Genomic DNA, 22,876 nt, shown 5'->3' on the forward strand with positions numbered 1-22,876 from the left:
TAAACAGCAGACTGCCACAGGAGCCGCAGGCACCACGGGCGGCACTGAACCTACCAGCCCAAGCCAGGAACCTTCAGTGGTAAAGAAAGCACATGAATGTTTGCACACATCTGACTGAGAGAATACATGCTAGAATGTGACATTCTAAAAAGTTCTTATCATACAGAGCATTTTAATTTCTTCCCGAGGGTCAACTAATAGTTTTATGTGTATATACACTACCAAAAGCATGGTATAATTAATTAAGTGGCATCTCTTAAGCTCACCAAGGCTGCATTTATTTGATCAAAAATACAGTAAAAACAATAATATTGTGATTTTTATTACAATTTGAATGAAACTTTTTTTTTTTTTTTTCTATTTGAATGTTTTAAGATGTTATTTATTCCTGTGATACCAAAATTAAATGTTCAGCATCACTACTCCAGTCTTCGGTGTCATGTGATCCTTTAGAAATCATTCTAATATGCTGATTTGCTGCTCAAGTATTAGCGGTTATTACTGGTGCTGCGCAGTTATTAATGAGGAACCATTTTATTTATCAATGTTGAAATTAGTTTTTGCTAATTAGTAATTTTGTAGAAAGCATGAAACCTTTTTCTTAGGTGTTAATGTTCAAAAGAAGAACATATGAAATAGAAATAAGATTTCTAGAAATCTTATATGAAATTTAAATATTTTGTAACATTATAAATGTTTTGATCAAATGTTTGTCCTTTCTGAATCAAACTATTCATTTCTTATTTTTTTCCAACTCCAAATTTGGTTGGTTGTGTATGATTTTCACAAAAAGTTTAAGCATTAAAAAAAATTTTAACATAAGAAATGTTTCTTGAGCAGCAAATCAGCATATTAGAATGATTTCTGAAGGATCATGTGACACTAAAGACTGGGGTAATGATGCTGAAAATTTCCATTGCAGGATTGAATTACTTTTGAATTTATTAAAAAGTATTATTTTTTCAAAAACAATATGTTTTATATATTTTCAAAACATAAGAGTGTAAAAGACTTCTTTAAAAACACTCATATTAACATTTTATATATATATATATATTTTTTTTTTATACACATGTGCTCATAATCAGTCAACACTTATTGTAATTTCTCTGTTAAACAAGGGTTTGACAGCACCTTCAAGTTTAGCGAAGGGTCCGTTCTCACGCACAGTGTTGAAAACCGCATCAAAATCATTGGGAAAAACGGCCAAAGCACTGGAGGCTCAGGAGGTTTTGAAAAAGAAGCAGGTGAGTATTTCCTTTCTCCTTCTCACCACTGTAAGCCGATAGCAGCAGCTCCACCTGCTTGGATTGCACAGTCTGGATTGTATTTATGAGTGAGCTAATGTGACCTCTGACCTCTGGCCTTCAGGAGGCGCTGAAACTGCAGCAAGACATGAGGAAGAAGAAACAAGAAATGCTTGAAAAACAGATCGAATGTCAGAAGGTAGGAAGAAATATCAAAACATATGTTTATATACAAAAAGCTAAAATCTTGGATGAACCTACACATTTATTTGTGTATTTATTAATTTTTCTTATTTTTAATTTTTTTTATTATTACTGTAATTCCACATTTTAGAGTAATGTTGAATGTCATACGGCCGATAGTTGGCAGTTGTTCTATCTGGCCAATAAGTGTAACACTAAACCTGAAACGTCTTCTGCAGGTGCTGATAAACCGCCTGGAAAAGAACAGAGGGATGAAGCCAGAGGAGAGAGCCAACATCATGAAGACTCTCAAAGAACTGACAGAAAAGATCTCTCAGCTGAAGAATGAGATCAGCCCCACCTCACAAGCTACTGCCAACAGCACACAAACAAAGTCAAAAACAGATGTAAGACAACTCTTATAGACCTGGTGTTACTGCTGAAAGAAGCTTCTGATGCCATAGCACAGATCATAGTGTCTGCTATCTGATTATAGCCAGAACTTCGAATCTGTAGTTACATAGATTGCCACCTTTGTTTTTATAAGATCTTACTGAATTTAAGTATAACTATTATTTCATCTGTAGGCACAGAAAGAGTTGCTTGACGCAGAGTTGGACTTCCATAAGAAGCTGACGTCAGGAGAAGACACCACAGACCTGAAGAGGAGGTTGGGTCAGTTGCAGGTGGAGGTAAGTGGCCCCTCTGACATCTGATAAGGGTTTTTCAGTGGTAGATGCCGATATACTGTGAGAAAAAAAGAAGAAATTATATTTTGTGGGAAGAAAATGAAGCTTGTTATAGTGCCATTAAAACGCTGCTATTAGCAGGTGTTGTGCATTTATAGTTTATAGAACAATAGAAATCATATAGTTACTTTTTACTGTGTTAATGATGCGTGGTTTTACCTCACGATCTACAAATGTGTGATGCTAGCAGTGGATAATTTGAATAAGATTAGAGTCCTAACTCTGTCAGTCAGAATATTTACATTTTAGCCTATAAAAATTAGTTTGCTACAATTTTAAATAAATGGTTGTCAATTAAATACGTTAACATCCGCATTCCAGCTCAAGCTGCTGCTACTGTCAACTCAAGCCACTTTCAAATGTGCAATTCCATAAGACAAAACATGTAATATTAATAATTAAGATGATTAATAAATATTAGGGCTGTCAGTTTAACGTGTTAACTTAATTAATTAGTTATATATAAAAAAAAAAACGTGATTAAAATGTTTTAACGCACTGGCCCCGCCCCCAAACCTGTACATCATCTTACATTTCATGCAGTTGACTGTTGACAAATATGATGCAGGGCAACAACTCCATAAATGCAGTTATGCCCTAAAATTCAAGATATTGGTGCAAATATGCCTCTGTATGTGGTTTTGTCTCATATTTATATCATACAATAAGCCGTATCACAGTGAGCAGCGAAAGCAATATCACACGAGTGCTATTTGTCCCGAATATCATGAGTTTAAATGTGATTTTATACAACAGTTCAGTAAATAAGAAGTTGATATTGTGTTATATTTTAAACACAATATTACGTGTTTTTGCTCAATTTTGCAGAGAACATAATTACCTTTAAAGCCATAGCAGAACTGTTGTGCGTCTCCGAGCAACACAGCGGTGTTTAGTTTCTGAATGAATCCGCGTTTTGAACGAATCGTGTGAAACAATGATTCAAAGGCCCATTCAATAAGAGAGCCATTTACTTCATTCCTGAATGAATCAGCCGTTTGAACGAATCGAATGAAGACATTTACCGCCACCTGCTGGCAGATTTAGTTTCTTATTTAGAGTATCATTTAATTAATAATAATAACATTAAAGGAATAGTTCACCCAAAATGTAAATTCTGTCATCATTTACTCACCCTCATGTCATTTCAAACCTTTCTTTTGTGGAACATAAAAGAAGGTATTTTGAAGACTGTTGGTAACTAAGCTGTTTTGGTTACCAGTGACTTTCATTGTATGAACAAACAATACTGAGATGTTTCTCAAATTATCTTCTATGTTCCATAGTTTGTTAGGCTGTTGTAGCCTTAATGTTTGTGTAATACATTTTTTGTTGAATCAAATAAATATTTCTAAAGCTACAATTTGTAATGTCTACTTGATACTTTCTAATTTAACACAAAAATAGCTTTAAAAAATATTTTGTGGGTATTTTCACAATCAAATTTAATTTGCGATTAATTAGAGTAATTAATCGAAACATCATGTAATTAATTCGATTAAAAACTTTAATCGACTGACAGCCCTAATAATTATTGAAGATCCTCCAACATGCTCTCTCTGCCGAATCCATTTATCCATTAAGCATGTTTTATTAGATTGTGCTGGTTTTAACTCTTTGAGAAACCTAAAAAAAAAAGATTTTATGCCACATACAGTTTGAGTTTTTAGCAAACATAAATGATAAAAACATGATATAATTCAGCCATAATATTTCTCACCATGAAAATAGCCACAGAAGCTGGAATGGCATTAAACACAAATAAACAATTATTAATTATTTTTGGTGCTATAGAGCTTGGCTCTCAAATGTTAGTCTAGAGCTCTGTAGTTGCTATACCATACTTTGCCATACTTTATTATTTTTATTTTTTTCAGCTTTTTTTCTCCCCTAAACAAAAGAGACAGATGTGCACACCCAGAGCCAGCATAATCCATTTCACTCAAACATAGTCTCACACTCAGTCCTAACATAAGCGTTCCTAAAACAAGAGTGACAACAGAAACAGCACTGCTGGCACTGGGCTTAAATTAGCTGGTGTGAAATATGCATGTCGTTACACTTCATCTCCTGCACATTTAACTCTGAGCACTTCCCAAACCCCAAGGACCCGTCCCTAAACAACACACATCCCTCTCCGCATGCTGATGCTTCTCATTCCATTAAAGTTTGATCGGCTCCCATGTAAGAAATGAGCGAAAGATCGAGGGAAGACAATTAATGGAAGAGAGCGAACGGGAGAAACTGCACTAGCTTAAAGACTGTTCAGTCAGGGCATGAAAGAGAAATGACCAGCATTTGGTGTGGCTTTTGTCACTCCGTGGCTTATAATTTTTTTAATTTGCAAGTTTCAAAGTCTAGTACTTTTTGGAAGTTTAGAAGCTCTCACTACACCATTCCCATACTTCCATAGCTTTGTTTACCTTGTTCTTTTAAAGTCCCCCTGTAGTCAAATATTTTATCCCTTAAAACTTATCTTTGATCATCAAAATTACATATTTAAATGTTTTTTCTTGTGAAAATAATTTTCTCATTCCTTAAAATGGCTTGAATGCAACTCTACACCCTTGCCTCATTTACTATTGTGAACAATAGTAATAATATAAAATGAGTAGGTGTGTATAAACTTCTTGACTGGTAGTATATCTGAAATTTATGTTGTTGGGTATTATTATAATAATATATTAATAATATATATTACCAGACAAAATGCAAAAGAGTTGCGTGTATGTATGTGTATCTGTGTGTATATATACATACATACAATCATTCATGAACATGTACTTCGATTAAGTGTGTCATTAAAATGTCTCAGTTCATCCTTCCACAAATTAAGGCATAAAAAAGATGGAGCAGAAGGTCTTAAACTCATAAAGTCATGCCATTAAATATTGCATTCACTGCAAAAAGTGATATTGTCCTCAGTATTTTTGTCTTGTTTTCCAATACAAATATCTGAGCACCCCTAAATCAAGAATCATTTACTTGAGATGCAAAATGAAGAAATTAAGTCTTGTTTTCCAAGAAATTGAACAAAATAAAGTGAGTTTTGGCTTAAAACGAGACCAATCTGTCAATGGGGTATGAAAACTTGTTTTTCCTTTTAATTTGATTTGAAGTAGATTTTTCTGAATCCATTGGCAGATGTTTGTTCTGGATTTAATCAAACTGGCTTCATTTTGATCGTTTGCTCAAAAAACGAAATTGATTTGAGTAAATGTATCTTGATTCATGAATCTTTAGACATTTGCATTGGAAAACGAGACAAAAATACTGACGGACCTTACTTTTTTTGCAGTGTGGTGAGACTATACAGTAAAAATTACCATTTTCTTGGTCTTAAAAAGGTGTTTAAAAGTCTTATATTAACTTTCATAAGACATGCTGAAACCCATGTATGCATATGTAGTTATGTTTTACCATTGTTCACTTTTATATCAAGTTTTTTTTATATATATATCATGATATATAAAAACTTTATATTTTTTTGTCATAAGTTTTGTTAACACATCCACCCTCTGTATTAAAATCGCATAGGCAACACGGTTGGGATTGATCCCGGCTGGGCGGGGCAAGCCACCAGCAGCACCAAGTCGAGGCAGAGGGAGGGGCCGAGGGCGGAGCCTTAGGGGGCGTGGAGGAGGCAACCACATGGTAGTAGACCACCGGCCTCGAGCCCTCGCTATCATTGGCGTCACACAGGAGGAGAAGGAGGAGCTCATGCCGCACTTCGTGGTAAGACTTGAGTTTAAATAGTGCAGGTTGTATCTTAATTTATATATATTTGTATATCACTAAATTTAGGATCAACCCTTATGACTTGTATAGAAATTTGGCGAGATTGAGGAGCTTCGTGACCATGATGCTACCAGTGTCGTGATGACCTTCAAAACCCGAAGTGAAGCGGAAAACGTACTGTGGCTTTTTTTGTTTGTTTGTTTTCATTAGTTTTAAATTTAAACTTTATTGTATGATGTTAGTTCAATTTAACCAAACTAAATCATCTTTTTTTCAGGCTGCAAACCAAGGGGCGAAGTTCAAAGGTCGAATTTTACAGATCTCATGGTACAAACCCAAAACTCCATCCGTGTCCACTGAACCAGAAGAGGAAGAGTCAAAGGAAGTGGTCAACGCCGCAGGAATTCATGTAATGACGGTAATTAGACGGCCAGATTACACGTAATGATATTGTATTTTAAATATATAATTAGCAGTGTTATGTATTGAATGTGTAAGTAAAATGTTATTACTTTGTTTATACTGCATTTTTTTTGCTTAAATATGTTTATCTTTACTCATACTTCTAGGAGCCAGTCAGCCCCTTTCTGCTTCCAGAGGAAGAGGAAGAAGATGATGACGAAGAAGATGAATATGAGAGTCGCTCATGGAGGCGATGAAGAAGGGGAAACGGCACCGCTTTTTGTTCAAGGACTCTCATTTTTAGTTTCTGTTTGTGAATTCTAATTTAAGTATATTTGATTGAATAAGACAAAGAGTCTTTTTTTTTAAGACGGTTTTCAGTATTTTGAGAATTGGAAAAATTGAAACGGCTAATGGCATTCTCCATACGGGAGAATATAAGAGAATGTGAGACGTCTGTGGGGACTTGCAGTGTTTCTGTCACTCTGAAATCTCTGCATTATATATCAAACTCTCACTTTTGCTGAGAGTGAATGCAAAATGTTTCAACTAGGAAACATTTTGTTTCACTGTGCATGACCAGATATCAGTAACTCACAACATTTGTGACTACTATGATTTTTTTTTTTTATACCTAAATAGTTTCGCCCATTTTCCCAGTAGAACGTATGATTTAACATGAAACTTCATCTGCACTTTGTGCCATTTTGGCCCGTGGTAGAAATTCTCCCGATGGACGCACTCATTTGGAATCGTTCCCATTAAAGGCATCTCTTTCCGTTGTTAAGAAACGATATGCCCTAATGATGTCAAACCCTTTCAAAACACTTCTGTATCTGCTCTCTAAAGTTTAGGCAATATACATATCCCCAGGTGGATTATTTTTCCTCCTCCTCAAGATTAATGTGCCACTTCCTGTAAATATAGACTCTATGTGTGGCATACTTCATGTTGGTCAGTGTGTCCGGCTGTTCATATTTATTTTTCACGTCTATGTGATGTTCCAAAACCAAAAAGGTTTGGATGAGGGTCACAGAAAATGAACAGACATATGAACAGAGGTGTTGTGAATGTATTCAGAATTGATTTACACTTCATGTACGCCTTAAATCGTCAGTGTGCAGCTGACATTTTATGAGATTTTTATTTTTTATTTTTATTTTTTTGTGTGTATATTTTGTAAATGGTTGCAGTAGTAATGACTGTTCTCTTCCTTATTTTAGCCATTAGAATGAATGAATCGCCGAACGAATCACATTCATGACTCTTAGAGGCTTATTTAAGTGACCGTGTGACTTAAACTAAACATCACGCTGTTTTTTTTTATTTTTTATTTGTTTTTTTAAAACGATCTTGTATGATTACACTATACTTTGAAGATGAATTATTTTTTTTTTGTCTTATTTGACACTCCATTCGTTTCAAAAGCCTGGTCCTCCAGAAATGGGTGTAAAAAAGTACCATTTCTGTAACCTTAAATATGATCCAATAGCATGCTGGCATCTGTATGCGTGTGTTCATTTGGAAAAAAGAAAATATATGTACGAATGCATATATATTTTTTTAATAATCATATTTACATACTTTGCTAAAACAATTAAGATATAAGTTTATAGTTCCTTTTAATGAAGGACCAGTGTAAAATTTTGAGACTTTATTATATATACTGTTGATGTGACATTTAATAGCACGTTACTATGCCGTTTGAATCCAAACATTCAGTGATATACCTGTTTGCCCCACTCTTTCCGATTGATTGTACAATATGTTATCAATATCCACAATGGTTCAGTTTTTCAGTAACTCATATAAGGTCTGGCAGGTCTTAATGTTGGTTTTGTACTCAAGTCTAATAGGAGGACTTGGGACTGTGTGTGAATTTAAAGGATGGATTTTGATCATTTGTACAACAGATTTACTACATCACATTAGTGCAATGTCATACATTTAGCATAAATAGATTTGGACTTTATTACTGTTTGAAAATTGAAAAATCTATGGATGTATTTTTCAGTTCTTTGTTTGTAAAATGGATTTCTAACAGCTGCATGTTTGCTAATCAATAAAGATATTGGAATGGGGGTGAGCAAGAGGAATATAAAGAAAAAAAGATTGTTCCAATTGGCCTAAAATAAAACGATTTGCAACTAACAAAAAAGAAAAGAAAAAGAGAAATCTCAGCTAAAAAAAGAGAGAGAAAAAAAAAAAAGAAAAAAATTCCATGATCCATTCCAAGAATTATTCCCCTCAAACAGTTGTCGTGTATTTTTTTTATTTTGTGTGCTCTGAGTGAATGATTATGCTACATAAAAAAAACACCTTATAGGATGCTATTTTATATTTAGTGTTTTTATGAAGCTCTTAAGATGTTGAGCCTCTAATAATATATTTTATTAAGCAATTATTAATGATAATTATTTGCAAATAGGGGAGACCAGGGCTAGTTGCCAGCTAATGTGTAGATGCATAGCTTAAAGCATGAGCAAGAGGAATATAAAGAAAAAAAGATTGTTCCAATTGGCCTAAAATAAAACGATTTGCAACTAACAAAAAAGAAAAGAAAAAGAGAAATCTCAGCTAAAAAAAGAGAGAGAAAAAAAAAAAAGAAAAAAATTCCATGATCCATTCCAAGAATTATTCCCCTCAAACAGTTGTGTATTTTTTTTATTTTGTGTGCTCTGAGTGAATGATTATGCTACATAAAAAAACACCTTATAGGATGCTATTTTATATTTAGTGTTTTTATGAAGCTCTTAAGATGTTGAGCCTCTAATAATATATTTTATTAAGCAATTATTAATGATAATTATTTGCAAATAGGGGAGACCAGGGCTAGTTGCCAGCTAATGTGTAGATGCATAGCTTAAAGCACGCATACATATTTTCATTACATTTACATTTAGCAGATGCTTTTATCCATATCGACTTACAAAAGAGGAACAAAGCAATTCATCAAAGAGCCAACACAATGCCAGATTTATGAGACAACTAGATTAGGAAACCAGCTGTTTCTGGAAAGATGTGATGGTCACAGTAGTTCTGCCAGAGAGGAACAGAAAGGGTGAAAGTTATGGAGAGTGACATTTTGCTTCATTGAGGCAAGGGAACAACATGATGCTTATTCAGTGACCTTAGCTGGTGGGATACATTTGTAGTAGTGAGTTGAGGTAGGGAGGAGCTGTTCCAGTGGTGGTCCTGAAAGCCAGCGTCAGAATTTTTAATTTAACATGGGTACTGTTTGGCTGATTGAAGACTAGACAATCAAAACAAAGGCTTAGTCAAGTTGGTTGGAAAGCCTGCCCATAGAGCATTACAGTAGTCCAGTCTTTAAATTATTGTTAGGGTTAGTAGTTGTAACTAAAATATTCTGACTGGAAGGGTCTGATTTTCCTGATTTCTTCTTGTAGGGCGCTAACCTGCATAACCAGGACATTGTTGAGCTATGGGTGAAAAATCTCAGCTGGTCATCAACCACTACCCCCAGGTTGGTTGCCGTCCTGGTTGGTGTTGGTGTTATACATCACACTTGCACAATGATGTTGTGGTCAACTGATGGGTTTGCAGGGATTACAAGGAGCTCTGTCTTTGCAGGGTTGAGCTGCAGATGACGCTCCATCCAAGCAGAGATGTCTGAAAGGAAGGCGGAGATACGGCTAAGACAGTGTGATCATCAGGTTTAAATGAAGGATGGAGCTGCATATCATCTGCATAGCAGTGGTAGGAGAAGCCATGTGCCTTTATGATCGTGCCCAGTGAGGATGTGTAAATGGAGAAAAGAAAAGGAGCAAACACTGAACCTTGAGGCACCCCTGTGATTAGCTGATGTGACTTAGACACCCTTCCTTCTCCATGAGACTTTGGAAGATCTGCCGGTGAGGTATGACTGAAACCACCAGGAGGATCTGGTAGTTAACAGTGTTAAAGATAGCAGAAAGGTCCAGCAGAATAAGAACAGATGATTTGAAGCCAGCCAAAGACTTTCAGCAATGGTCAATAGTGTCTGTTTTTGAAGCCAGACTGGTTGTTGTCACGTAGGTTGTTCTGTGAAGGAAAAGCTGAGAGCTGATTGAACACAACACTTTTAAGCATTTTAGACAGAAAAGGCAGAAGAGAGACTGGTCTGTAATTTCCAGCTGCTGTGGGGTTAAGTGTTGGCTTTTTGAGAAGTGGGGTTACCTGAGCCTGCTTAAAACCGGTGGGAAATTTTTCAGTAGTGAAGGACATGTTGATGATGTGGATAGCAATATTGGTGAGATCTCCTAAAGTAGGTGGGAGGGGATAGGGACTAAGGAACAGGTTGTTGGATGTCTGGCAAAGAGAAATTTGGAGAACTCATTCTCCATAAGGGGAGAGAAGGAAGAGAATAATGGAATGTGGTAAGTAAGAGGATGTAGAGTGAGGGGAGAGAAGCGTCTACGGGTAGCAGAGGTGTTGCTGATTTTGTTTTGGTAGTAGTCTTGGCAGCTGAAACTTTAGAGGATAAAGAGGTCAGGAGAGAATGGTACTTTCTCAGGTCAGCAGTGTTTAGACTTGCACCATTTCCTCTCAGCAGCTTAATTGTCATTATAACAGTGATGTATCGGATGTATTGGATCTCAATGAATAAAATATTCAAATCTTTACTTACATACATTGTGTGTAATTCGTACAGCCTTCACGTGCCTGTATACGCTCCTGACAATTTCTAGGCATGCTTCTGATGAGATGGTGGATGATGTCCTAGAGGATGTCCTGCCAGACCTGCATCAGGGCATCAGTGACCTCCTGGTGTGGAGTCTGTTGGTGGCTTCAGATCCTTTAATACAACGTCCCAGAGATTCTCAATTGGATTTAGGTCTGAGGAACATAAGGGATCAGTCAATGGTATTAATGCCTTCATCATCCAGAAACTCCCTACACACTCTGGCCACATGAGGCCAGGCGTTGTCACGGAACTCAGGGCCCACTGCACCAGTGTAAGTTCTGACAGTAGTAGTGAGGGCACTGCTGTCTAGCACATGGACGTATGACCCACTGACTCACTACCAAAACATGCTGGATGAAGTTGCAGGTAGCATAACATTCTCCACCACATATCCAGACTCTTACACATCTAACACATGTGCTCTGTGTGAACCTGCTCTCATCCGTTAAGAGAACGGGGCATCAGAGGCAGACATGCCATTTCTGGTGATCACTGGCAAATGCCAATCACAGTGCATAAAGCTGGTCTGTGAGCACAGGACCCATTAAAGTACATTAGGACCTCACGCCACCCTCAGGATGTCTGTTTTTGACAGTTTTTCACTACCTTAATTTTATACACTCACTGGCCACTTTATTAGATACATTTGCTAGTACCGGGTTTGACCCTCTTTTGCCTTCAGTACTGCCTTAATTCTTTGTGACATTCAACAGGGTGCTGAAAACATTCCTCAGAGATTTTGGTCAATATTGACATGATAGCATCACACAGTTGTTGCAGATTTATCGGCTGCACATCCATGACACAAATCTCCCATTGCACCACATCCTAAAGGTGCTCTATTGGACTGAAATCTGGTGACTGTTCAAGAAACCAGTTTGTGGGGGGGAAGATGGCGCTGTAGTGTTGAGACTCAACCTAGTTGAGCTCCTGCAATAATTGTTTAATTATCCTTTTAAGCCCCTGCTAACTTGGTAAACGGGCTGATTTCTTGTGCAAGAAAGAGTCTGGAAGATTATTTTGCAAAACCGTCCAGTACTAAGTCCAAGAAATATAAAAAAAATAGATGAAAACGGGGACGGTCGAAGACCACCAAGCCAACATGGAGGCTTCCACACCTGCCGATGAAGCGGAGCCGAATCTGTTACTAGCAATGGAAAAGATGACTGAAAACATTATGTGCGCTATAGATGCTAAAATTAGCTCGGTATTGCAAGCAATTCATGATCAAACAGCTCAACTTCAGACGATGAATCAGCGCATCGGCGACGCGGAAGGGAGAATCGCTGCTGTGGAGACCTTAACTACCACCGTGGATGTAAAGACGGCGGCCTTAGAAACATTAGAAGGCCTTAGAAAAAGTCTTATTTACATATGACTACAAAAGCTGGGCGCATCAATTGGATCGGGCTCACCGTTCACTAGTGCCGAAACCAGGTCCAAATCAGCACCCTAGACTGGTGATCGTGAAGATTCACAACTTTGTGGACAAGCAGTAAGTTATGGATACAGCACGGCATGTTGGAGATGGAAAATCACCAAGGATCATGTTTTTTAAGAACTTTTCAGCGGCACTGATAAAGAAACGGAAGGTGTTTGATCAAGTCAAAGCACAGCTGAAGGAGAATTAGTTAGAATACGCACTTCTATACCCGGCAACACTCAGGGTGATGATCGATGGTAAAACAAAGAAATTGAGCAGCCCAACTGCGTTTGTGGAATCTTTGGAGTAATTTGAGGCAGGTTTGTCGCATAATATCTGGACATTATTACGGTGGGTTATGCTGTATTTACGGAAGAGAGTGAGTCACGTTAAACAGCCCAATGTTACAAATGTTCTTCTCGTGGGCATGGTTAATTGTTCGACTGGACTAGGGTTTAAATCTGATAAAGGACGGGAGCGTTTTGAGTTGGAATAGCCTCATCTTTGTTCTCTTTATTTGTTTGATATGTAACTCATTTGGGGATATATATGTTAAGTTTGGGATTGTGCTCCCTGATGGGTTAAGTAACAGGAATTTACCCATTGTATGTTTGATATTGTTTGTTTTTTGGAAGCTTGGTTTATTTAATACCTTTTTTCATTTTGATTTATTTATTCTTTCTCTTAAACAGCTCAGTAATTCATCTAGATCTTGGTTTAAAGGTTGTAAAATCCTAGGCTCAATTCTATATAATATGTTATGACTAATAACTGTATGAAAATATGCACCTGGAATGTCAAGGGGCTCCACAGTCCAATAAAACGTAACAAAAAACAAAACAAAAAAACACTTTATCTTAGAAAAGAAAAGATCGATATTGCATTTCTGCAAGAAACTCACCTAGATAATACAGACAATGCCAAGTTACAACAAGGTGGCTTTGAGCAGGTATTTTTTTTCATCCTTTTCATCTAAAAGTAGGGGAGTGGCAATAGCAAGCAAGTAGAATAAATAAAATTAATTAATTATAAAATAAAATAAAATTATAAATTAGTAAGCAAGAGTGTACCATTTAAATTAGAACATCTGTATGTGAAAAACATGGCGATATTTTATGCTTAAAAGTTGCATTCAGGGACATGGAGATTCTTTGATGAATATCTATTGCCCTCCTGCTCACCCAGCAGACTTTTTCACTAAAATATTTTTGGAATTCACGGGGTTGAATAGTGAAAATGTAATAGTAGGGGGGATTTTAATTGTATTTTGAACCCTGATATGGATAGATTTCCCCATAAAATATCCCCACTTTCCCCACAAGCGAAATCTTTAAAAGCAATATGCAGAGACCTGGGTTTTGTGGACGTTTGGAGATTTCTCCACCCCTTGGGTAAGGAATTTACTTTCTTTTCAGCCCCCCATAGGTGTCATACGAGGATAGATAATTTTTTTATTCCCTGGACTTTACTAAACTCAATAACTGACAGTCATATTGGAAATATAGTTATATCGGATCATGCCTGTGTGTTACTTTAACTGTATTAGTATTAGATACAGTATTAGATACTGGAGATTAAATCCTACGATTCTGAAAACCACACACTTACATCTCCTGGACAAACCAGGAAGGTTTTTGGCATATCTAACCAAGAAGAGATCTGTGTCTCAATACATTACATCTGGTATTGATTCTAATGGTAATCAGTTTTTTGATAAAAGAATTGAGGCTTTTAAAGGTTTTTACATAAATCTTTATACCTCTGAATAAACTATTACTGCTTCACCTCTGAATACCTCTGAATAAACTATTACTGCTTCAAAGACAACGGATGATTTCTTTTCCAATATTAATCTGTCTACAACCACAGATGAGCAAAGAGATATTCCTGATGCACCTAGCACGAGAGGAGGTGGGGGCAATAAAGATGTTACAAAGTGGAAAGCTCCTGGGCCTAATGGCTTATGCAGTGAGTTTTATAAAGAGTTTGAGGATGTGTTGGTTGACCCATTACTTAAGACGTTTAATGATTCTTTGTAAAGGCCTGCCTCGAACCCTACAAGATGCAAACATTTCACTTAACCTAAAAAAGGGGAAGCCTCCAGACTCCTGCTCATCATACAGGGCTGCGTTTCTCAATAACAATTGATGTTAAAGCTTAAGAGCGTTTTCTACAAGTCATTTTACGATCGTTCGTTATTGTTTCACATGCGTTTCCCAAAAACGCACTTAATGCAATCGCACGTAGCCATGCTTTAAGTGCTACTTACAAGTCGCTATCCGTTCGTCTAGTGCTGAAATGTCAACTTATAGAATGACTCGTAATTGTAGTACAAGCTCATTTATTGAAATTTTAACCTAATGCTGCGTTCCAGACAACTCCGATATAATAACTATTATATTAGTCACAAAACAGACCGGGAGAAGCACAGGTAAGTTAACTGGGATATATTTATTTATACAGCAGAAGCAGGTACGTTCAGACTGGACATTAAATCATAACATAAAAGGAAGATAGCTTAAACAGTCCTTTCTGCTTTCACAGGATCGAACATAAAGATCCAATGGGGAATTCCAAACAGCAACTCAGGTAAGTGTCCAGTTTTCATAAAGAGTTCAAATGACTTCATGAGAATTGGTTTATTTTTCCCTTGTAGGGATAAGGATATAAGGACAGATGAATCGCAGATGGCAGAAGGGCAGGTAGGGGAATCCAGGTAAGTACTTCAGATGAGTAGACAGGTTGATATTCACCGAAACTCCTGAAGATATCACACTTCATCATCCATACACAATGTCTCCTTCAGTTGGCAGGTAGGTAGACTGGAGCAGTGTTGCCAACTGCTTTCAACTGAAAGTAGCTAAAACTGGTAGCTAAATGTCACTAGATGACATCACAATGGCAAATTCACTGATCTATATAAAGATGAACGTAGATCAGTGGGCAAGATGAGAACTTAGATAAGGTTTGTCCAAGAAGTTGCTATATTTGTCCCTAAACTTTTGAAAAAAGTCTCAAAAGGGGCGGGGAAGTCGCTAAATCTAGCTACAAAGTAGCTAAATTGGCAACACTGCTAGCACTACAGTGGCGGGCAAACTACGACCGAGTGGAAGCAAAACTCCGATTTATAAAGCAGAAAGCTGGCGAATTAGCACGGCAACTTTCACCTAAGTGCAAACAATGGATAGCGCACTTGACTGGACGTCTGAGCGACATAATTCCTGTGTTTGTGTCCACAAAAAGCTCCCTATCTACCACCTCCCTCGCGTCCCGCGTCCCCCCTCCCCTTCACACACACACACACACACACACACACACAGGCCAGCCTTTAAAAACATGTAGCGACAAAGCGCCGATCAATATGTTCACTTTCAGCGCCCACAGCGCGTGACGCGAACGCACTGGACTCCCATTGTCTTCCCATCCGTTATTGTAGACGTTTATGCTTTAACAGCAGCATTACACACTAACTAAAGTTCAAAAAGTGAAATCATAATCAACCACCGCTTTAACTTATAATTATTAATTATTAACTTCCTATTCCTCTTGATACAACTTTAAAGATTACTTCAAATTACTGTTCTGTTATAGTGTACAAAAATCGTCCCTATACTAATTTTTCCTTTTCAAAATCACTTTTTTAAAATGTATTATTTAATTTACTGTTTGAGCTATAAATTAATGTTGCTAAATATATGCACTATATTACACATTTATTATGTTTTTACTTAACCAAATTTTTATTATTATTATTATTACAGCCAATGTTCGATAACAAACTGGAGACAAACTGGAGTAGGAACATACACAATGAAAAATTCATATAATATTGACTTGTGCGCAATTTATGATTATTAAATATAATAAACCATTATATATATTCAAAATAAAATGAAGAAGCAGAAATCTGAGGGATTTTCAACAGGCTATTATGCAGCTTGAAAGAAGAAACAAAGAAAAGGAGCAGAGCTGATTGGTTGATAGAAATGTTGTTTACATTCTACACAGCAAAATCACAGTCACATTCCGATTTGTCATATTGTTCAGGATTCTAAATAATTAAAAGATGTTTCTTTCAACTTCCGGCTGGCTGCTGCTCATAACATTGGGTTTTGCGGCCTTATATTTGTGCAACATATCCCGCCCATCTTACCCAAACTTTCATCACAGTATAAAAGTTAATTTGGCTTCAGTGGCTTTGACATATTCAAATGCTTATGAATAATGCACAGCCATCCCTTACTTTGGGAAGCCAAGTGAAAAACACTCAGAGTCGATTTGATTTAATGCAAGCAGTGTTGATTGCCCCATGGGACGGCACGTCAACCACCAGCTTTACCCACTCGTCATTCTCTCATCCCTTGCTGCTGGAGCGACAAGCAAAATACAATTATGCTGTGACTTTGTTTGGAATTATTTTTGTTGACAAAATGTTTCTATTGTAAAATAAAATAATAATAAAAAAAAGTGACTTAATATTAACTTGTTGTTTATTTACCCAATTTATAAAAGCAATATTACACAAACAAATTACATGGAAAATTGAATACATTCGTCATTTGACCATGTGTGCCATGTCATCCATACAAATTGAAAAGTAGCTCCAGCTTTTGTGAAGCTAAAAGTTTGTTGTCCCAACGAAGGAGAAGGATGCACAATGTCATTGACCCATTACTATCTATTTATATGTTCTTTTCATGTTTGTTTATATGTCGTATACATTGTTACCCCATATTTTAAAAAGGTACTTTTTTTAAAAGATAGTTAAAATGGTATGTACAGTTTTTTTTTATTATTATTCAGAGTCTCAAAGAAACTTTTGACCATGACTGTTAAAACCCACAAATAAAAAGTACCGCAATAAAACAAACATACAATTGATTTTGATGCTCAACTCAAAATTACGCTCACAGTACGGAAAAGTAAGTGTTCATGTAAATCAAGATGAACCGATGAGCTATGAATGGGGTATTTTTAGGTTATGCTTCTAAAATATTCATGAGTTGAAACTTTATCTTGAGAAGGATAGGGACGTGACTTTATCATAAAAGGTTTCATAAACAAGATTAGGGAATATCATGACACAGTTGGCACAACAAGACTGTTTACTATTTTGCCAAGACTTAAAAAAAAAAGTACACACTGTTAATCTGCGTAATGAATGAGAAAATGCCAGAGAGGTAATGGATGCCCGCCACATAGCGGATAAATAATTGAGCGTCTGGGGGAACAGGAGAGGTGGATGGGATCGGATGGTGCTTCTGTGTCACTGCATTGCCTGGCTTCTCTTTCTGCATCCACCAGCATGGTCACCACGTCAACCAGACATAGAGGGAGAACAGGTGTTTACTTCCCGTTACCAACAGCAATGCCCATTCATTTATTGACCAAACCACTTTGAGTTGGAGGAGTCTTGCTAGGCAGGTTCAGTGGTGTTCATATAAAATGTTCCGTCACTCTAAAATTGATGTATATTATGTATCTGATATTATACAATGACTTTGTTTTGCTAGTTCAACTCTTGTGTATGATTCCTTTTAATATAGTGTTACAAATCATTCATTTGACTTTGGTACCAAAGGACAACAGCTTGGTGAATCTGTACATTTAATAGAGCTGTCAAAGTGTTTTTGAGGGCTTACTTGTAATGCTCCAGCTGTTAGCAGGTTAGGTGAGAGCAACTCTGTCAGTGAAGATTGGGGGTCAGCCAAGGTGAAAGTTCGTGCCATTCAGTTGTGAGCCTCAACTTTCCTCTCAAGTTAATATGGGTGATCAGTATTTGCCAAGGTGATTTCCTGTAAAAATAGATTTTTTAAGGACAAAAAAATAAAAATCAGCCATATATTTTGTGTTTACTTTTATTAATACCCTAAACATTTTACACAAGACTGAGGCCACAGCATATTTTTATTGATCTACAATAATTAGATAATAAGGTATAAATGGACTTAGTAATATTGAAAATATATAAAACCGTTCTTTGACTACACATTTGATGTATTCCTTGCGCTAACTGTGAGATAATATAGTTCTGGATATATTGACTAGCCTATACGAATTCAAAAATTAGCCAATTATTATGTAAGACTCTTAATGCCGCCTTCATGTAATATATAATTGACATAATTTGTAGAATACAATTAAGAACAAACATGATTTTTCATTTGATTTTTCATTTTGGCACTTATTTTTAATATATTAATATAATTAACGCATTTAACATTATTATTGATTATTATTATAAAAACATATTTGTCTGTTTTTCGATATGAAAATTCAATTCATCATTATTAAACTAAAATTAGCAATATCATTATATTATACATTTAATTCAAATTTAAGACAATAATATGAAATTAAAATGACAATATTATTTAATTTCAAATAATAAAAAACAATATATTATTATTAATTGCTAAGTGTCATATATTATTTAAAGGTAACACTTTAGGTTTGGGAACACATATTGACTATTAACTAAAGGTTTCCCCTCAATAAACTCCTACTTACTGCTCACTGATAGTAAGTAAGGTCGTTGTAGTTACTTTTAATTGAGGAGGATAAAGATATCTGGAATATGATCATGCAGAATAAGGCATTAATATCTGCTTTTTACGTACTAATAAATAGCTAACAATGCTATATGCACTTCACTGCGTTGTGTTTTAGGGTTAAATGTCCGTAAAATTACCGGCAAAAATTACTAGTAGGCTACTTTTTTTTCTTTTTTTTTTAACACTGTAGTTAATAGTGAATAGTGTTATCCATTTAAAACAATCACTTCGCTGATTAAGTGTAAAGTATTGAAATACTGTCAAACGTGTTTGTGGTGCAGTAGGCTTGCGCGACAGACCACTTGTAAGTTGAATAGAGGAGCAGGTGGTGGCGGGAGGGCGGTGTGAGGTTGGAGGTGGTGGGGGGTGCCCTGGAGGCGCTGCCAATGGAAACAGCACACACGACGAGCGTCGAGCCAGAGCGCCGCGTCGCCTCCATGTCAGGTCCACTCACCTGCAAGGTGCGCAACGAAGATGATGGCCATGAACGGCAAGCAGCACTTCTCCATGCACCCTGCGCTGCACCCGAGCTCCGAGGGCATGCGGCGGGTGTGCCTGCCTGCCCCGCAGGTACGTCTCACGCTAAATTCCTCGTATTGTCTTCGTTCTGTCACTTTGAGGTGTTTTGAGTTGCTCCGGCATCCATCCATCCATCCCTCCCTCCCTCCCCGGCCTCTCCTTTCTTTCCTCTGAGCTCACGCGCGCGCTCTCTCTCTCCCTCACATGCCTATCCAAGCAAAGCTGCTGCTTTCATATTAATTTTTATGACCTGTGCTTTGAGGAGGGTGCTTGGGAATGTTCTTTAATCCGGAGTTGACACAATTCCCCACTGACTTCCATATGCGCGCTCTTGCTTGCAGCTCCAGGGCAATATATTCAGCGGCTTCGATGAGAGTCTGCTGGCCCGCGCTGAAGCTCTGGCGGCGGCTGACATCGCGTCTCACGGCAAGAGTCACCCTTTCAAGACGGACGTCACCTACCATACCATGAGCAGCGTGCCCTGCACCTCCTCTTCATCCACATTGCCCATATCCCACCCTTCATCCAACCTGCCCTCGCACCACCACCATCACCACCACCACCACCTCAGCCACCAGACCCTGGAGGGGGATCTGCTCGACCACATTTCCTCCAGTTTATCGGTCAGCGGCATGGGTCCGGATCCGTCGGTGATGGCCACTCAAGCCCACCAGCACCACCTGCAAATGGGTCACTTACACCAAGCCATGGCCATGGGCCACCCGCACACCCTGTCGGTCCACAACGGGATGGCGTGCGTCAACGACGTGGAGTCCGATCCCAGAGAGCTGGAGGCGTTCGCGGAGAGGTTCAAGCAGCGGAGGATAAAGCTCGGAGTGACCCAGGCGGATGTGGGCTCTGCCCTGGCCAACCTGAAGATCCCGGGGGTCGGCTCGCTGAGCCAAAGCACCATCTGCAGGTTCGAGTCCCTAACCCTGTCCCACAACAACATGATCGCTCTCAAACCCGTCCTCCAAGCCTGGCTGGAGGAGGCTGAAGCGGCTTACCGGGAGAAGAACGGAAAACCGGAGCTTTTTAACGGGAACGAGAGGAAACGAAAGCGCACGTCCATCGCGGCTCCCGAGAAGCGATCGCTCGAGGCGTATTTCGCCATCCAGCCGCGACCGTCGTCGGAGAAAATCGCGGCAATCGCAGAGAAGTTGGAGCTAAAGAAGAACGTGGTTCGGGTTTGGTTCTGTAATCAGCGGCAAAAACAGAAAAGGATGAAATATTCGGCAGTGCACTAGTGCTGGTAGAGCAAAGTAGACATTTTAGGAACACCACAGGGATCTAAATCTTTTCTTTTAAACGTTAGAAGCCTATAAAGACTCCAAGTACATTTCATATCGCCTCCAGATGATGGGACCAGTGTGCGAATTATTCCAGGGGTTCTGTAGCCTGCCCCTAATAAAGGCTTGACCTCTCTCATAAAGAAGTCAAATGGTTTTAAAAATATGCATTTCCCCATTTTAGCAGCGTTTCAGTAACGATAAAAGTTATATTAAAAGTTCATTAAGTCGCGGTGTGTGTGCCTGAGGTAACCATAGCGACACGAGTTGCTCGAGCACTTTCAGTGAGCATTAATATCGGAATTTACATAAAACAATAACGCAAAAATAATTTTGGTTTGCGCGAGATCGACAAATCTCAAACGATTATGTCCTGAAAATTGCTGACAATTTTTTCTCAAACCGCCGAAGGCCGAATAATTCGCACACTGTAGCTAATACCATTTTAAACAAACTTGAAAAAAAAAAAACATTGATTCATTTACATTACAGCGTTCATGTTACTTTGTATTTGTACGAGCAAGTAACACTCGTGTAGCACTTAATGTGTAATTATTTTAGCTGATTGTGGTTACACAATGTTATGGTTATAAAATAATTACAACAACATGCACTGTGTGACATGGACATCGTAATGTAAATTATTTACTCTTTAACAAAACAGATATTAATTTAGCACTACGAAGCAATACTGCTAAAACCTTTAAAAAGCTTTCATTTGAAATGATACAACTTTAAATACATTTCCAGGAGATTAACAGCTACTAAAACTTTGTTTCAGTATTATCACACGTGAAAATATGTTTTGAAGTGTGTACGTGTGTTTTTGGTATTTGAACATGTATATTATACAATCTGCGCACAAGGTCTACCTAATGTTACTATCACATGAAATGTCATTTGAAATATGTGCACTAGCGTTTGTAATCGTTTGAATGTCTTGTCAGATGTGAATGCAATCATGGTGGAAATCACATATTCTCACAAACTGTCACGATATTTTTCGTGAACGGTCATCAGTTGGAGTGATACTAATATGCAAAAACTGGTGATGTAATGAAGAATGCTGCTATTTGGTTTGCATTGATGTAGCCACTGCAAACACTCTCGCGTTTAAACTTCACTTTACAAAATGTGTGACTCTGAATGTTATTTAATAAATTGTTGATTTTTTTCAAAGCCTTTGTGGGAGTTTTATTTATGTGTGTTAAAAAAGGACGACAAAGTGTCGGATTCCCACTTCAATATATAGGAGTTAAAAAATCTCAGAAAAAAATAAAAAATAAAAAAATATATAGACTAATCACCACCTAATTTAAAGAAAATTTATAGAGAGAACAAAAAGAAAAATTCAAGCTAACTTTAAGCGTGTTTTCCTCTTTTCTAATTCGGATGCCAACTTGTTTAAGCAGACACCGCTGAATAATACATGTCTGTCACGGCTTTGTGCAGAGGGATTTGAAATTATTAAGTAATGACGATGCAATATTAATTGTATATTGGTATAAAACAGGCAGAGAGCTGAAGGGAGAGTTGTTAGTCAGGAAACGCTTCGTATACAGGCTCAAGGGAAGGAGGAAGATACGCTGTTCAGGTAAAGCGATGATCATCCGAGTCGTTTTGTGCCTCACTTGACTGTCAGGTTTCAAGAAGTAATTGTGAAGTTCTGTTAAAGATGATGTTGTTATATGTTTACGTATTATTCTATACAAAAATAAAGGTATATGATATTTTGAAAAAGTTCGGTAAAAAGGTAAAAATGTTAAAAGTGAGAACATGTTCAAATTCGCTTTACTCGAGAGTTTTATTTTAAGAGCCGAAAAGTTCGCATGGAACTAATCTTTTTTTTTTTTTTTTACAAAGTTGATGTCCTTAAATATTTTTGCTTGATATCTTTAAATGCTTAAATGTTTTAATTATTTTCCTCTGTACGTTCCTCTACGAATATTACGCGAATTAAAAGAATGGAGCCTATATATAACTTAATGAGTTAATGTCGGTTCTGTTTCGTTCTATTCTTTTTTTGTGTGTGTGCAATAACTGGGTATTTTAATCATTATTAGCATAACGATGTTGTTGCCCAAATTA

General features: G+C 37.3%; 2 protein-coding genes across 6 annotated transcripts in view; both read left to right on the top strand.

Moving 5' to 3' along the window:
• The window catches only part of LOC107713179 (RNA-binding protein 27-like), a 34,139-nt gene extending 11,771 nt beyond the window's left edge, over window positions 1–22,368 (top strand). For 3 of the 5 annotated variants that reach the window (XM_016518609.1, XM_016518613.1, XM_016518611.1), the window contains 9 exons: window positions 42–79; window positions 1,122–1,247; window positions 1,372–1,446; window positions 1,670–1,837; window positions 2,018–2,122; window positions 5,717–5,914; window positions 6,008–6,091; window positions 6,195–6,335; window positions 6,487–8,419. In XM_016518609.1, the coding sequence (XP_016374095.1) occupies window positions 42–79; window positions 1,122–1,247; window positions 1,372–1,446; window positions 1,670–1,837; window positions 2,018–2,122; window positions 5,717–5,914; window positions 6,008–6,091; window positions 6,195–6,335; window positions 6,487–6,576 (1,025 nt within the window). In that variant the 3' untranslated portion in view covers window positions 6,577–8,419. Of the gene's footprint in view, window positions 1–41; window positions 80–1,121; window positions 1,248–1,371; window positions 1,447–1,669; window positions 1,838–2,017; window positions 2,123–5,716; window positions 5,915–6,007; window positions 6,092–6,194; window positions 6,336–6,486; window positions 8,420–22,357 lie in introns of those variants that run through there. The other 2 variants (XR_001636871.1, XM_016518612.1) reach the window with 2 other exon arrangements.
• On the top strand, window positions 19,429–21,207 carry LOC107713180 (POU domain, class 4, transcription factor 3-like). The gene is made up of 2 exons (XM_016518614.1): window positions 19,429–19,550; window positions 19,841–21,207. Exons 1-2 carry the CDS (start codon window positions 19,455–19,457, stop codon window positions 20,744–20,746), a joined length of 1,002 nt encoding a protein of 333 aa, XP_016374100.1. The 5' UTR covers window positions 19,429–19,454; the 3' UTR covers window positions 20,747–21,207.
• Window positions 22,369–22,876: the final 508 nt, after the last annotated feature.

Source organism: Sinocyclocheilus rhinocerous, unplaced genomic scaffold (genome assembly GCF_001515625.1).
Source record: "Sinocyclocheilus rhinocerous isolate Xijiao unplaced genomic scaffold, SAMN03320098_v1.1 scaffold387, whole genome shotgun sequence".
Taxonomy (NCBI): Eukaryota; Metazoa; Chordata; class Actinopteri; order Cypriniformes; family Cyprinidae; genus Sinocyclocheilus; species Sinocyclocheilus rhinocerous.